Source organism: Pezoporus occidentalis, unplaced genomic scaffold (genome assembly GCF_034315485.1).
Source record: "Pezoporus occidentalis ecotype Australia unplaced genomic scaffold, CSIRO_AGI_Poc_V1 ctg68, whole genome shotgun sequence".
NCBI lineage: Eukaryota > Metazoa > Chordata > Aves > Psittaciformes > Psittacidae > Pezoporus > Pezoporus occidentalis.
In genome coordinates, this window is record NW_026916030.1 from 2,636,272 (window position 1) to 2,652,965 (window position 16,694).

The 16,694-nt window shown below is 37.9% G+C and overlaps 1 protein-coding gene across 8 annotated transcripts in view; it reads right to left on the bottom strand.

Moving 5' to 3' along the window:
• The window catches only part of DENND1A (DENN domain containing 1A), a 189,512-nt gene that overhangs the window by 23,928 nt on the left and 148,890 nt on the right, over positions 1–16,694 (bottom strand). For all 8 annotated transcript variants that reach the window (XM_062641011.1, XM_062641010.1, XM_062641012.1 and 5 more), the window contains exons 16-19: positions 16,245–16,285; positions 14,465–14,536; positions 13,314–13,370; positions 8,477–8,608 (exon numbers count right to left, since the gene is read on the bottom strand). In XM_062641011.1, coding sequence (XP_062496995.1) covers positions 8,477–8,608; positions 13,314–13,370; positions 14,465–14,536; positions 16,245–16,285 — 302 coding nt within the window. The remainder of the gene's footprint in view (positions 1–8,476; positions 8,609–13,313; positions 13,371–14,464; positions 14,537–16,244; positions 16,286–16,694) is intronic.

The following is a 16,694-nucleotide window of genomic DNA, read 5'->3' on the forward strand; positions in this document are numbered from 1 at the left end:
TCATTTGGCAGCGCTGATAATGCCCATCTATTAATCTCAATACTGTGCAAACAAACTGAGAATAGCTAACTTTTGAAAATACTAGGTATTATAACGTACAACATACCACAGTTTTCTTTACACCTAGGACTTAAATGATGCTAACACGATATAGATTTCTGCTGGAACCAAGAATGAAAGCAGGAGCATGACATCAGGATCACATAGATCTTGTCAAGTTAAAATGTCCCACCAGGACGAGGCAAATAGGCCTCTTAGCTACAACTTATAATCTGCTTGTTATGTATTATAAACAGGGACAGCAAATCCTAAAACCATAGGTAACCCTACTGTGTATTATTATTGTTTATAACTGATGCTATTCTAAAAACACAGGGCTTAAATAATAAATCCCTTGGCTGTAGAAATAAATGGTATTTTATTTCTTTTGTCTGCAATTACAGAAAAAAGGAAGGACTTTGAGAATTAAATGGATATATTTTTCTATGTGTACAGTAAGTGTTGAGCAGACCAACAGATTCAGGCCATGCCCCAAAGCAGCATGATGTTGATGGGAGGAATATTATGTAGCAGCGGTTAACTTGTAATGGTATCTATGGTTTATCTGTGGACCTGTCAAGACTTCCGATTACTTCTGAGTTCCAGTGACAGGAAAGTTCACACACTACAAAAAAGGTGCACAAAACCCCAAAAAGATGATATTAATACAATTTGAGATTGTGATCACTTAGTTCTTTTATCTCACTTTTTATCTGCTGTGCAACTGAAAATAAATCCCGACATCCTCCCATCTATATGTGCATTCAGGTCTTCTAAAACACCGTAAAAAAACCCTATTAAACTGATATTATTCAACACTTTCCAGTTTGAAGACTCCTGACATTTTACAAAGGAGATGACTGTCAACAGCCTCTTATTTACCTGGCACAGATCCCAGCTGCCTGTAGACCACAGTTTGAAAACCACTGTTAAGCTCTATGTAGTAGGCATCTCTTCCCACAGGAAACAGATGCCTACAGAACACCAAACACTGAATTCAATCTAGAGTCATTCTAGTTCAAAAAGCCTCACACGTTTTGTTTCCTTTTTGTTTATACATAGTCAAGTCTTAGATGACAAAGAATCATACTGAGGACAGCTAAATATACAAGCCAGGAGGAGGCTAGCACTCCTTAATCCAGTTTCTGACTGGTCTGTTCTGTTTCTGTAGTGTTTTGACACACTTGTCCCTTGCTGAGCCTTCCTTTTGCAGGCTGCTTCCACCAGCAGTGCTGTCTGGGGAAGGGGGTAATTTGCAATGACTCACAAGCTTCAACTCGTATACCATTTTCTGTTCTGAGAAGGTATCAGAGAAAAACCAAGACATTTCTACTTACAGAATAGACTTCCAAGTGAGTTTGAGATCCTTGCTTCTACATAGAACCCCACAGCCCATTTTACCTGCTCTCCTTGTCCTTCAGGAAAACCACTGGTGACTTAGTATCATTTTTTGTTATTTCTTTGACATTTTGTCACATCCTTTACACCTCACCTTCCACACCAGATTTTTTTCTGGATCCTGCAGTAACAGCAGAATCCTGCATTGACAATGCCCATGCCTTAACTGTAGTGGATAACTCTGTGAACACACAGGTATGTTCACAGTACTAAGGCATGTCTAACACCCAGAAAATAACATATCCTGTGGACTCTACATTGCTTAGCCTGAAAGCAGCATAACTTTCATGTGTACAGAAGGAGAATAAATCACAACTGTCTGTTACTTTTCTGCATGATGAAAGGACCATGAAAGAAAGCTCCTTTAACTCACTGGACCATGTCCCCTTTTGGGATTACTAGCCAAACACCAAGGAGGTTTTGTTCAGAATTGTTCAGTGAGATAAACGAGGGAAGGGTTTGAGAGAGAATCTCATTGAGATGATGCTCCAATTTCCAAAGAACTTCTACCAAAATGAGGTGTATTTTGCAGTGGCTTGTTTTCATTCTGTTTCTCAACATACATGGATGAAGAGACATGTAAAAATCCCAGACCCCAGGAATATATTTATCCCCATGTGTTAAAGTCTACCCATCTACTATCTCAGCAGAGTTTAAAATCACAGCTAATAGGTTAACAACTGTTTTTCTTCTGCTTCAGATGAAGAATATCAGAAAGCTGGGGGAATATTCGGCTTCCCAATTTGTACTGACTGCTCACTGCTACCTGCAATGTCTGTTTGACAGGACTGACATTTTGTACCGCTGTGAGATGGGAAAACGTGTGACATTTTTATTCATGGTGGCGTACGCCCTTGTAATGATCAGCCCTGGTCGATGTGCTTACTGCAGCAGCCCCGAGCCCTCGGAGAACAAACAAGAACCGAAGGTGCCAGCAGTTTGGCTGCCTTATTAAACATCACCAGGATTCTAACGAAGAGCAACTGCTGGAAAATCTCACTGTCAAATCCTCAAGGACATTGTCAACATGGAACTAACTACATATATTTTTCATTTAAAATACTGGAAAATCCAGTAATGCAATACTAAATTTAAAGAAAAAAGCTGTGCTACTTTGTGTGTGTTTTCTTTTTTAACTGGTCCTTTTGTCAGCCTTGCATTGGCCTTTCTGTTGGCCCAATACTAGAAATCTAATCAAGATCCTGCAACAAATGGTTTAAAATCTTGGCAAATGGGCATATCCGTTATGTTTTAAGAGCTATTTTTCTCTAGCATGCAGAATATTTGTACAGGGGTGGAAAGAAAAGATGGTCTCTCATTTAAAGAGTTCTATAAACAGCAATGACTCTTTCGCTCAGCTTCATCATTCACTGAAGAAGTCTACAAAATTAGGGGATACTCCTCTACACAAACACACAAAAGTACATGGCTTCTCTGTAGCAGGGCACTCCACAACAGTTTTACTAGGTAATAATCAGTCCACCTCAGAAAGGCAAATCCCAAAAATGCCTGGCCGAACTAGCAATCACAGTGGGGTTAGCAGTTAGAAGAATCATATGTTTCACTTACTCTCTCCCTTTAATCCTCTAGTTTAATCCAGGGGCCCAGAGGTCAATTCAGGCAGTTCTGGCGTAACTGCACGTATCAACTTTGTAAGTAATACATAAGAAGCTTCTGGATGCTGATCTACATTGATAGACCAAGTAAGTCACCCATAAGACACTCTGAGCTTTTCTCAAGTTGTCAATCTAGGTGATTTGGTTAGCCTTGCATGTACTGATGTATTTATTTCATACGTATGTATTATTTATAAAGCACAATTCTTTTTCCACATGCCAGCAGTGATGGACCAAGAGACAAGATATGGGTTCCTCAACATAACAGGACTAATAAGGAAATTCTGCAGACATGTTACAGCTGCTGCTGCTTGTCACAGAGCCCTAGGAGGTTGGCTCAGACACAGTATTTCCTTCATATGTCCAAGTGTTATGGCATCTGACTCACATGTACCCAGGGCAGTATATTTATTCTGAACATCCCTGTTTAAGAAGTGCTTGAAATGCCAAGACAGTTGGAAAACACTAAAAGCAACAGCCCAGGATGGGCTTTTTTTGTGGATGAATACATCTGTTGGATGCAGGACTGAAGCTACATAATCTTATGGCAAAGCATGAATTTCTACATAACATGAGCTACATGCATACTACATTGCTGTAGTCACTGCAGAAGACAATAGTTGTCCTGTTGCTCATTAGAAAACATTGCAAGTGAGTGCATGAGAGGCAGTAACCTTTGGGGCTGCTCTGCAGGTAGTGTGCATCTTACTAAAGAGAGCGTCAGGTCTCACTTGTCAAATATTTACACGCATGACAAGAGTGCAAGCCTTTTTAGTTAGCTAACTCCTGTCCCACGGACTGCCATTTCCACAAATCCTGCACACCACAAAGCAGAATTCCAATCAAATGAATTATTGACATTGGTTTTATTCCCTTGACTAAGAACACAGTCCCCTAAGAATCTGATGGGATATCTGAGTAGTCTCAAATAGGCACTAGATGCACAAGTGTTTTCGGGCCAATACATTTGCCTTTCTTGCAAGGTGACTTTTACTAAGCAACAGTGAATTTCTTTCTGAAAGGAAAAGAAAGGATTGAGAAGCAATGAGGGCAGAAAATATGCTTTCTGAAGACAAAATAATTTTAAAGAACTAGGCTTATACTTTTGCTAAATCCATAAAGAATCAAATGGAGACCGGGAGGGAACTCCACATGGCTCAGCAGAAAGGAACAGGGAGACCAAACTGCTCGTCAGTGGGGATGAGTGGAATGGAAGCTCATTTTCTTAATGAAGGATCTCTACTGTCAGAACAGTTCAGAGTGGCAAGAACAGGAGGCTGGCTTTGCAACCAGAGCATACAGTTGCAGGAATACTAGAAAATGAACTTGTTTTCCCCTTTCCCCTTTGGTTTCTACCTCAGTGCCGCACAATGCCTGCTGTGATCCAGGGGAATCTGCTATTGTTCCAATGCACCTGGGTGTGAAGGGAGTCACAGGGTCTGGCAAAGGAGCCTTCCTCTCTTCCTTGCTTCATCTCTTTTACCCTGGAGATAATCCCTCCCTGCTGCCTCTGGCCTCAGTGATCCCGTTTTGCATTTCTGGAATGTAGCTGGCTGTTTTTCTCCCCATCTTCCCCCTGACCTCTTAATGCCATTTAATCTTCTTGAAGAAGAAACCTGCCCTACAAAGCAGAGCTGTTTGTTCTGCACGTCTAAGTGCAGATCATGAATGGGAAAAACAAGTATGTTCATTTACAGCAAATCATCAAACCAGCAAATAAGATGGCAATTTCCATGTTATGTCCCGTAAAGTTGAACAGCAGTAAGAATCAGCTAAGAGAATTTGGACAAGTCTTTTCAGTGTCAGATAAGCTGCTGTAGTATATATCTTTCATTTATTTCATAGTTATTTACATTAGCCCCCTAATTGTTTCAACTCTTAGCTAAAAGACATACTTGGAAGAGTCTTGTATTTTCTTAAGCTTTCCATTTTGGTACATAAATGGAATAAAATATTCCATTTTCTGGTAAATAAAGCAAGACACAGAAACATAAACACACCTAAACTGACAAAAGACATTATAATAGAAACAATTAAAGTGCTGAACAGAAGTGCCAGTATAACATACTCCTAATGAAATGATAGCCTTTCCAAACAAATGATGTTTCCGGCAGCTTATCATTTGTTGTTTTAATTGTACTAGATGAGTTGTGCTAAGGGAAAAGAATGTTCCCAGGTATAGCTTTGTCCTTTCAGACTCTGGGCTCAGCCCCCCTTGTGCCTACACCTCTTCTCAACAACTGATGGGATGTCTCGGCATGGGCAGTGATCCTGTATGAGCCAGGAGGCTCTTGTAGAGGCAGTCAGTGCTTTCAAGGAATAGCATGAAGGTTTATTTAGGGGCAGAGAGGTGGGAAGGTTTGTGGATAGAAGCACAAGCTTCATTAAGAGAAAGACGTGTTAAAAACAGGCGTATTTTTGGAAAATACAGTGCTCCTTTTACTCCCCAAGAAGGTTTTAAGACAAAAAGCTGGAAGCAAGCAATGATAACACTTTTGCAAAGGATGCTTTCTATGGCATGGCATCTTTTATAATTAACCTTACTTTTACCCAAAACAGAGTACTATTTAGCACTACTTACTATTCATTTGAATCCTTTTCTTGGCTTGACAACTGTTCCTTCTTCTCCCTACACATTAAACCTTGGTCACCTGTATTGCTCTTGCTACTTGTTGAGTACAGTTGTATTGCCTCAGAGCCCATGATGACAGTTCCCTATATTTGACTGATCTGAGGGTCAATATTAAAGGTACACTCCAAGCAAACCAAAAAGCACACAAAGTCAAACTGGAGAAAAAGCTGTGGTCACACTTTCCCTTCAGTTTTGTTTAAATCTTTATTGCATTGCCATAGGCTGTCAGGCTAAATCCTTCTTTGCACCATTCAAGGAGAGATTTCCCACAATGTCCTAGTCATACAGAAACCACTGTTAAAACAATTCAGTAATAAACAATCCATCCTCTCAAACAATGCCTGATAACCACTGGCCATGATGAGCTACACCACTGCAAAACCTCACACAGCCAGGTAATTGCTGCTAAATCTCTGAGAGCAATCAGCTGAGGTGCTGTGCATTCAAAGACATTGCAAGAGATTTTCCTGATATTTTTTGTAGCCTAACAACTGTAGCTACACAACTGTATTTGGAAAAGCTAGAAACTACCTCACTATAGGGTGAGAGATAATGAGTTAAAATTAAAGGTTGCTGCTGGCTTGCTAGCCCATCCCCCTTTAGCTAATCTGTCATGTAATGAAGAGAAGCACCTAGCATAGGACAGCTAGCTGCCGGCTCACTTACAGCGAGCTGATTAAGAATGTTCAACCAACAGCAGACTGCAGACCTTTCCAACGAAAATAAATAGACTGTATGCAAATGTGTTTGTCACTTTGACAGCATGTCTCAATTAAAGCATCTCGCTGCTGTTGGTAGGCTCTCTCACTGCAGTGCTATGGACGAGGCTTACTGCATTACTGATACACAGGGCTTGACCCTAATCCGCATGCATGCATTTTAAAAAAGTCTGCCTTTGCCATATACACTGGCATAATACTACCAGACGTAGAAAGCAAGTGACAATGAGAAAAAAGCCTCTTTCATCCTCTTCAGTTTATAAGAGCTGTGAATGCACAAACAGCCCTTATTTCAGAGTTCTTGTGGCTTTTTAATTGTTCCCACCTACTGTATTCTAGACAGAGTTAAAAGTGACACTAAAATCTCTCCCTTTAATCACTAGTTAGAAGCTATCTCCCATTTAAAGAGTAAATGTTGCTGCTTTTTTTCTCCCCAAAGCCTTAATTTAGATTTCATAAACCTGAACATCTTTTCCTTTTGAATGAAAGTATATTTCATTTTCTTTTTGGAGTTGGGCTAGCAGGAAAAAAAAAGCAGCCCTGTGAAAGGACAAAGGCTGTAAGAGGGAGAGCCCTACAGTTGCTAAGTTAGATCATTTTTTGGAAACCAACATTTGTAATGTAATGACAGTAATAAGCGTTTAGCAAGTGAGCCCTTCACCATAGCCAGTGGCTCAGGAAAGCTGATGTGTGTTTCTTTTGACACAGAGAAAGTGATCGTTAAAAAATTTGAAAGTGACCGCTAAAAAAAGCTCATGAATTTAAACCTGCATTTTCCACTCCATTATGTATTTCATTCATCCACCAAAACATCTGAACCACCCATACTGCATAAAAACCTAAAGAAAAAAACCACAATGTAGATTATAATATTATCTGGATTTCTGACTGCTTTAAAAGAAACGGAAGGTTTTCCTGCTAGATGGCTACATTTCTCCAGTAGCCCCAATTCTTCTAAAGTGTATTGGCACCGACAGTAAGTGAAAAATAAATCACTCCTGCAAACACTTAGTTGGAAGAGAATCGGTTTAAATAAATAAAAAAAAAAGTCTCCAAGAACTTAAATTTCAGTGGTGAAAGTTCTGCAAGAAAAAAAGCTAATTCTAAAACGATTCAGACAACATTGCTCTGAGCAACAACTCTATCTCGTGTAGCCCTGTCCAATACCTGAACAGTCAATGCAGCTATACCAACTATTTGTTATTAACAGACACTTAGCTAAAAAGCTGGTTTACTTTACATCTTAAAATTCCCAATATTTCACATTTGTTTTCAAGTTACACTATGTTTCCTTTGAAGAAATCAGATATTCACTCCTGTTTTCTGATCATTATACTGCAAAAAATAGATCCGGAGAAAGAAGAGAGAACTGTGAACACAAATAATGTTATTTTTTGAGTCAGGCTGCACTTTACAGGAGAACACTGGCAAACTGATAATAAATACTGTACGTTTTTCCATGAAAATCACAGCAACTACAAGGTTTTCTAAATAACTAGCTCTTAAAAAAGCCACATGACCAAACTCACTCTTTTGCAGACTTATCAAAAGAAATCCTATAAGAGTAACTAATGTGCATAGCTCAGTTGTCAATACTGAAATACAGAGAATAAGCTATTAATTGATTTTTCCATCTTAGTTCATAGCATTTAATTTTCAGAGAATGTTAAAATGTTTTAATAGTTGGATGTTCTATATTGACACTAATGATCTGGCTAGATAACAGGGAACATTTTAAATCGTATTTCCTCAGTCCTGAGGGCTATTGCACTTTGCATGCTATAAGAACAGCAAAATAGTTTACAAAATTGCTATAATAATTATGCTTCCTTCCCCCATTCATTTAGAATTTATTTTCCTCAAAATCATCATATGAACAAAAAGAATCAGTAAACCCCTGAAAATTCAGGTTTTAGAACCCCATTTAAACAGATACATCAGAAACAAACCTGTAACAAGGCAATTCAGTTACAAAGAAGAGTTAAACACTAGTCATATTCATTATTGTGACTTTTCTCTGAACTGTTTTCCCTGAGTGACACAATATAAAGACACCTAACACTAAGACATACCTGACCAAAATGTACTGTGATTGGCCTTCGGTCTTCTCTTAATTTAGGGTCCTTCTTCTCAACCAGTGGTGAAGGTGCTGTTCTTGGTAGGGATTCGTCTGGTGTCACAGAACACCCATTCTCAGCAATGTCCTGCATGGTAGGAGAAGGTGAATAGCATGGCCAGGAACATTCTTGATTAAGGGTAAGTGGAACAAAGGAGACACTAGAGGATAATGCTGACTAACAATTTTGATGTTAGGGGAAAAGAACACCAAAGTACAAAAAAAGAAAACATCATTAGAATAAAACATTTTGTTGTACTTTGTCAATCAGAGCTTGTACACAATCACTCTCTGCTCCTAATAGCAATGTTGCACACAGATACATTCAATAAAATGTCTGACTTAAACATGCGAAAGCCAGAAAATACATAAGGAGAAAAAAAACCCCACAGCTTAAAATTTCTGTTCTAGGAACAAATTCAACTGGAATTCAGGGACAGGGCTATTCTTTTTGTAAACCTAAATGAAAACAGTCATTCTCTTTACGTACTTCATGAATTATATGCAGCAGAACAATTACTTTTAGAAGTGGTAAGGAGGTGAAACTCACAACTTAGCTTTGCATTTTATCTTTGAGTCTGTGTATACTGAATATGCCTTCATGAGATTGTATAAAACAAACTGCTGCCTAGCAGAATGCTTTTTTGTTTTGCTTTTGACATTAGTCCTTATCTTCAGAAGTGACCCACCAACCCAGGCTGGAAGACTTAGCAAGTGGAGGTATGGTATATGTAACATGGGTTTTGAAAAAGACAAAGGCATGCAGACATAAGGAATCAGAAGAAAAAGAGTTTGAAAGTCAGTTGAGAAATAGTCTGTAACGCAGTGGGCCCCAAACCTTACATCTCTTTGCAACAATGTCAAGGAAATAATGCTGGGTAAATATAGAGAGAAACCTGCACACACTGTAGCTCTGCAAGACTGACCTAAGGTTGGCTGCTGACATTGCCATGGCTTTGATTCACTGACCTTTGACATGCCCCCTCGAGCTTCCGCCTTGCGAAGGTACAATAATGAGACATGTAAGCTGATGGCCAATTAGAAATGGTTCTTTTGGACACAGACTGACCTAATGTGTTTAGGTCAAATGAAACAAAAAGCTAGATGGACTTTCTAAGGGGCTTTGTCTGCTCCACAGAGAAGCCGGGAGACCTTTTTAGATCCAGCTGGCAGAGCAGTGGTTCACCAACATGGGCATGAGGATCGTGGGGAAATTAACAACTTGGTCAAACTAGAGAGAAAAACTTTTTCCTCCCCAAATCCTCCAGCTGCACAAGGTTACCTTGTCTTTAAAAAATACAACAAAGGGCACTGGATTAGCAACAAAGAGCCCCAAACCAACTCAATGACAAGAAAGGTAAGCTTCTGTCAAACTCATACTTTAGCTCCAAAACAACATGCTACCAAGGGACCTGGTCAGTTTTGGAATCACAGAACCTATGGCAGCAACCTACACTGTTCTACATTAAATAACAACTTGATGTACTCATCTCTATACAAGTATAGACATATTAAACGGGCACCAAGCTTCAGACGTTCTATGCATATGCTCTAAGGGTGTCCAGCACATTCAAAGCCACCTGACCTGCACTGAATAGTGGAGGTTCCCAGAACATCAGAGCTTTCAGAGTTCCACTTGAGACTGCGGCTCCAACCAAGGCAACACACAGCTGGGAATCACGATACATAATTACCTCTATGTATAAACAGTGCTTCCCCTAACAACTGTTTGTTCAGGCGAAATCTTCACTACCTTTTGAAGGAAGAACTTCAGAGATTGAACGATATGTAAAGTTTACCCCATAAACTGAGCAAGGTTTTATTCTGTTTAAATAAGGATTAGTAATCTTTCTAGGTACCTTTTGTAATGCACTACAAATACTGTCTATTAGAAGAGCAAACAGCACATTCCAGAGTGCCTAGGAGGATTCTCCAGGTTATTTTAAAAACCTTGAAATGAGTTGTTTCTAGTTGTACTGATAATGAGTACTGACAGTAGCTCATTGATAACAGACATTAACTGAAGCCACACAGGGCTCTAAGTAAAATATTGTTGAATATATTAATGCCAAGTGCCCAACCATTTATATAAATTGTCTTTTCCAGAAGCTTTCGGTAAGTTACATTCTCCTTACTGAAAGTTGAGGATGGTACCATTCATATTCCTCCTTCTCCCTAATTCTATGTAGTTAAGCTTCAAAAGAGCCAATAACAGAGTGAGCAACTTGACCACCATGGTCTATTTGTGAAATGGAAAGAGCAGCCTTTAAAAAAAAAAAAAAAAAAAAAAGGGGGAAGAAGCAGCAAAAATAAAAAAAAAGAAGAAAGAAAAAGAAAAGGTACTGTATCAGATACAAAATAAAGCTGCCATGCTGTATCTATTAACAATTATTTGCTATCACTCATAAGAATCCTCTGAAAACTATTTCTGTTGCTTTGAAATACTGTACCACAAATGAACAAGGGATGGAAATAGAGCCCCATTCAATCTCTACTATCATATTAAAGAAGGACCTTACACACACCACAGTGACCTCTCAACAGGTCAATCCTGCATTTCTCATTTGCAATTCAAACCCAGCACTGGAGCAGACCAAGGGCAAAATGGGCTCTTGATTATATTTAAGAGGTCACCATTGCTATGCAGAGTTGTAGGAAGCAGACCTCTAGCTTTATTGCATTTTTAAATTCTATCTTGTACAGAAGCTGCTCGTATTTGGCAGGAAAACTGGAAAAGGGATGTTTATATTTGACTTTTCTTTACTAGTGGCCTGCATACTTTTTGTATTAATAATGGAAAATAGTATGTTAAAATGCATTGGATAGTAAGTTCAGTTTAAAAATAACCTTAGGTTATCCATAGAAGATGAAAGAGTAGCATCCCAAATTTAGCAAAAATTAAGGATTTAATGATGCCAGAATTTTAAACTGTTAACACTTGCACACAATAGTAAGTAAATGCATGAAAAATACAATGTTCTCAACATGAAAATTGGTGAGGATGCACTAAAAGAACTGTCAACAGAGCAGCACAGACATTTAGATTAAAAATGAGGGTGGCCAAAGCAATTTTTGCTATTTTTATCACTTCAAACAGAGCAATACCTCATTTTAGAGTTTTCTTCCTGCCTTGTGTTCAAAATGGAGAAGACGATGGGTAGAAAAGAACAGACTTAATGAAGAAAGGAGAGGTAGAGCAATGTGTCAACTGCTCTGAGAAATCTTTAAGCTGTTGTGAAAGCACAGGCTGTACAATCATGTTTAACCACCTTACTTACAGAAAGGCCACATAAGAAGGAAGGTGAAACAAAATTGGGCCATTTCTTTGTAAATGTTAGGTGTGTTTTTTAAAGACTGCTTGCTGCTTGAAGGACTAGGAAGACAACCATCATAAGAGAAGAATGCAAAGAATGAATGAGGCATTTTTCAGCCTTTCATACAAATGTCAGGGAATAGCACACAATTATATTAGCATTTAAAACACAGGAAAACAATCTGGTCATTTTATGCAGCTCCAACTGCTTCAGAAATGCACATGAGAAGGCCAAACATTTTATTATTCATGAAGGTTATATCCAGAAGTGGTATGTATGGAATTACAGAAAAAATTCCATGTACATGAAAACTGCTTCATGTTTCTAATATTTTCATACTATACCTAAGTGGTCCTATAAAAGCTGTAATAAAATAAAATAGCATTAAAAGCATCTGAAGCAACTTTATCCTCCTGAAAAACATTTAGCAATCTGCTGCAGTATCTGAGAGCGAGCAGCCTTTGGATTGTACATGCAGTTTGATAAGCCGGTAACCTGCCTGCACAACAATCCCTGTGTATTAACACTTTACTGACATATGCAGGTAGATTTCTGTTTGTGTCACAGGAATACATTTGCAGTGATGTCTTAAGACAGTGGTCTAGGAATTTAGAGAAGAAATTTACTGAGATGTCACAGATTAAAAACCACCAAACAACCCAAAACTATTTGTGACAAATTGAATAAAGATTTCTGAGTAAGAACTCCAGTTCTAGGAGAAAGTTAGCTACTCTGTTTTTCCAAAAAGACTAATAGCTCTGCTTCAAAGAATAAATAGAATACGTGAAATAAACCCAAGGTAGAGTTAACCATCCATTCATAAGGTATGTATCGATATGACCATACTTTTGGCTTAAAACGAGCAATTAGTATTGCATAACACATTGTTCAAACACAATTCAGCATTCTTGGAATCGTGCTGTTTACAAACAAAGACAGATTGGGAAAACAACAAACAGCCTGAGTATTTTTTTCTGTAATAATTCAAATGTGAAATGAACACCAGCTCTAATTCCTTTATGCCTAAACTTTGCAATAGACACTCAAGAAACATATCAACCCTTTTCCCAAGGACAGACATACACTTTTTTTCCTAACCAATTACTGTAGTAATAACAACAATTTGCCATTTGCAAAAAGTTCACTGCCACTGCCATAAGAAAGCTCTCCCAGTTCACACAGAGTCTGCTTCCACAATGCCCCAGCACGAAGGACACGAGAGGGACCATTCCAAACAGAACACCCAATTTTCTGGCTTTCGTGGGTTTGAGTCAGAGCCTTAATGTGTCTGAAGACAATTTTTTTGTGTGTGTCTGTGAATATTTATAACAGTGTGAAAAATCCAGGACAGCTGGTAATGCATTTTGAAGTGTGCTAACAACACCGTATCAAACAGCTTCCCATTGATCACATAATGCTTTTTGTGGCTAAGTATTTCATACATGGTGCTTATACATTTTGAGTAAGAACTTCAAGTACCTTTTGCTTCAAGCGGTTTTTCACTTCTTTTATTCCCATTTTTGCATGATCTTTTGCCTGCATGAAAAATTAATTTAAGTTAAAATCCCCTTCTATTTCTAGCAGTGACTAAGCAGTGATTTCAGTGCATCAGGATTCACCTTCTCTAGTTACTAAAAATGGCAAGGAAGAAATTGTAACAGGATACTGAAAACACATTAAAACAAATAGAAAGCTAAAAAAATCCCAAGCAAACAAACCCGCTATTTCTCTCTTCTCCTCCCTCATTGAAAAAATTCAGTTTTCTCTGTTTTGATGCCACACACATCTTTTAGCTTTTTGCATTCCACAGCTTTGGTCTTCCTCCCTCAGTAGTTATCTTTGCTGTAAGTTAACAATCAACAAGAACAGTAAGGCTGCAAACTTGCTCCTTGCAGGACACTAGATGCCAGTTCCATATAGTAGAGCTAATCTCATCCTACTCATCTTTCTCAGGCTGGAGAAAGGCAGCAGAAAAACAAAGTTCAAACAGTTATCTCAATGCTTTTTGGGGCATTATTTCCTAAAACTGACCTTACACTGATCCTCACTTGTTTCTGTTGGTTTATCTTGCACAGTGGAACTGGCAGCCATGCGTGATAACCCAGTACTGTACTAGCTGTTTGTTAACAAAACTGGAAACATTTTCATTTAAAGAATAACTCACTAAGTTGGGGTCTAAATAAGCACGTATAAGAAATCTCTAGGGAAAATTAGTTGACATTTAGAAAAGATGGAAACAATTTGGAAAATGAGAGGATTCCCTTATTTCGATGAAACTGCAAGCAGAGAAACCTGAGGTAACAATGATTTCCAACAGAGTAATGATGAGATGGTAGAGTGGCTCAGTAAAGCATATAGGCATTATTTCTCAGAAATAGTTCTATGTAATAGAATTTATCATCTATACTTTCAAAGGAAATCACAAGTTCCCCTTCTCCTTTGCATTTCAATTATGTTTGAATTTCAAAATGACTTTTCCATCGAAAATTGAGATTTAAATGAATGTGTATTTTAAGTCATTTTGTGAGTCTAATAAGAATGAATGTAAGTCTTGAGTTGCATTTGAAAGGTTAAAAGAGAATCATAATTAGACTCTTAATCTCAGTAGTAAGCCAGTACTTGATACTTACAAACTTATAGACAGTCTTCATGGCAGGGTTGGCTTTGGTCTTCACTGTATTTAAAATGGCTCCACTTCCTTTCTATAATTATAGTAACAATAGAACAAATTTTATCAAAGCTCTTTAAAAGCAAACAGCAATCTAAACTCCACCATTCTTAAAATAACAAAGCGTTAACTATGCTTGTTAGCAGAGCTAAGTTAAAATGGTAAATTCAAAGAAACAGAACATAAGTAAATCATATTAAATATTTCTCTGGTTTTCCAGAGGAACCCCAATACAGCAGTTTTCACTGGAAAAACATCAGTGTCTCCTAATACCAAGAGCCCTTATCTGACAGGCCATCTCACAAAAAACTATGTCCTATGACTGCTTCCCTCAGCCTCAAGGGTGTCCTGTACATTGCATTAAAATCCAAACAAGTTTAAGACAGAAGTATCCTAACAAATACTCCATGTGAATTTTCCACTTCAGGGAAGCCTGTATCTTTAATCTGAAGAAGCAAGACCTTTCTTTTTATTTTCCTTTTCATGATCCCACAATACTATTTATCAAAGGCATCTAAGTAGTTGATAAAGGGATAAATTCAGGGAAAATGAAATCTAACTACAGTCATAAACATTAATTCCAAAAAAGCTGAATTGCATGTGGTGAACATAATAGAAGTCACAAGACAGCAACATGTCAGGCAGAATAATATGTTAGTCTGGTTGGCGTTTTAAACATCTTTCACACACTGGTGAGCACTGCTGTACAGTACCTTACCTGGCAAATACAGGAGATGGGCAAAATCAAAGGATTAAAACCTTAAATAACTTTTTATTTTCTTATTTCAATACAAAACTGCATTTGCAGAGATCAGATACAATCAGATGCAGTTTTAAGATTTGCTACTTCTGTTCCTACATGACAATCATCACAAAAAATATAAACTGTTGAGTTTAATTACATAGTTTTATATTCACTCTCAGCCATTCCCTTTCCTAATTTTTAAGTTACTTGTCATCTATATTTATATACACCTATGTATAAATTTAACTATCTGACTATGAGATAGGCTTTTTAAAGTTACTGTTACAAAATACGTTTAATTAGAAATTACCAAGATAACATTGAGCTTAGCATTCTGTGTAAGGAGCACAACTCCATTTGTAAGCAGAGCAGCAGGCAAATGGAATGCTGCAAAACTCAATTCTGTCAGAAAAAAATTCAATCTTCCTTATTGACTCTTACCCAAAGCAAGAAATATTTTGCTTTCCAATATATTACATTTTATGCATCAAAAGAGACTTTCAAAATCAGCTCTAACAAGATATTATTCTCCATAAGTATCTAGATTTTTAATTTATAAAACTGGAGCACTAAACTAAAGAGATACAACCCCCTCCCAAACAGGGCTGACCCTGTTCAGCACTTCGCACCATTTTACAATGAGCTTTGTGGTGTGGCAATGTTCCCTTTTTTTCCTGTTCTGTTACAAGGAAAGGGATATACACATTATTTTCTAAAATGACAAGAACCTATTTCCGGATGTCTCTAAGACATTAGGAATTCTTAAGATTTAAATCTTTTTTCTATTATGATTTTTTTTTTTTAAGTGTATTTTTTCTTCTGCTCTGCATCTGAAGAGGGCATTGGCTTTTCACAGCTAAACTCAAACCAGTAAAAGCTGAACACTGAAGGATACAACACAGTCCTGTGCATGAGGCCTGAGGTTAACAGCCACGCAGAACTGTACAGTGGTCCAGTAAGAATTAGAATGCCTGTTGGAAGAAGACTGGGTTCTTACCCTTACTGTAGAGAGCCACTGGTGATACAATTTGTCACTACCTAGAAAGAATCACAAAATTAAACAAACTATAACTCTCTACCAAATAGAAACAAGCCAGACATGTTAGCACTTAGTGGTTCTAAGAGCATAAACAGTACAGAAACAGACAACCAACCATCCTTTTCAGGGAAACACAACAAATAATTGAGGAGATACCTACAACTTTTCTTTTACTTGCTAAGAGGCATTTCTGGTTTAGCTGGGTTGTCCTTCAGACATTTGAGAACACTGACTGTTTTGTTTTTAAGACTGCTAAAAGAAATGTGAGGTACTTCTGGGTAAAGCCAAAGTTTTTCAGTATCCTCCACTGCAAGAGCTCTTCTAGTTGTATTTAGCCAAGTGGGAAAGCTGAGGTTTTCTAAGACTGACCAGACTTCATTCAAACTACAATACATTACTCAAAGTTCT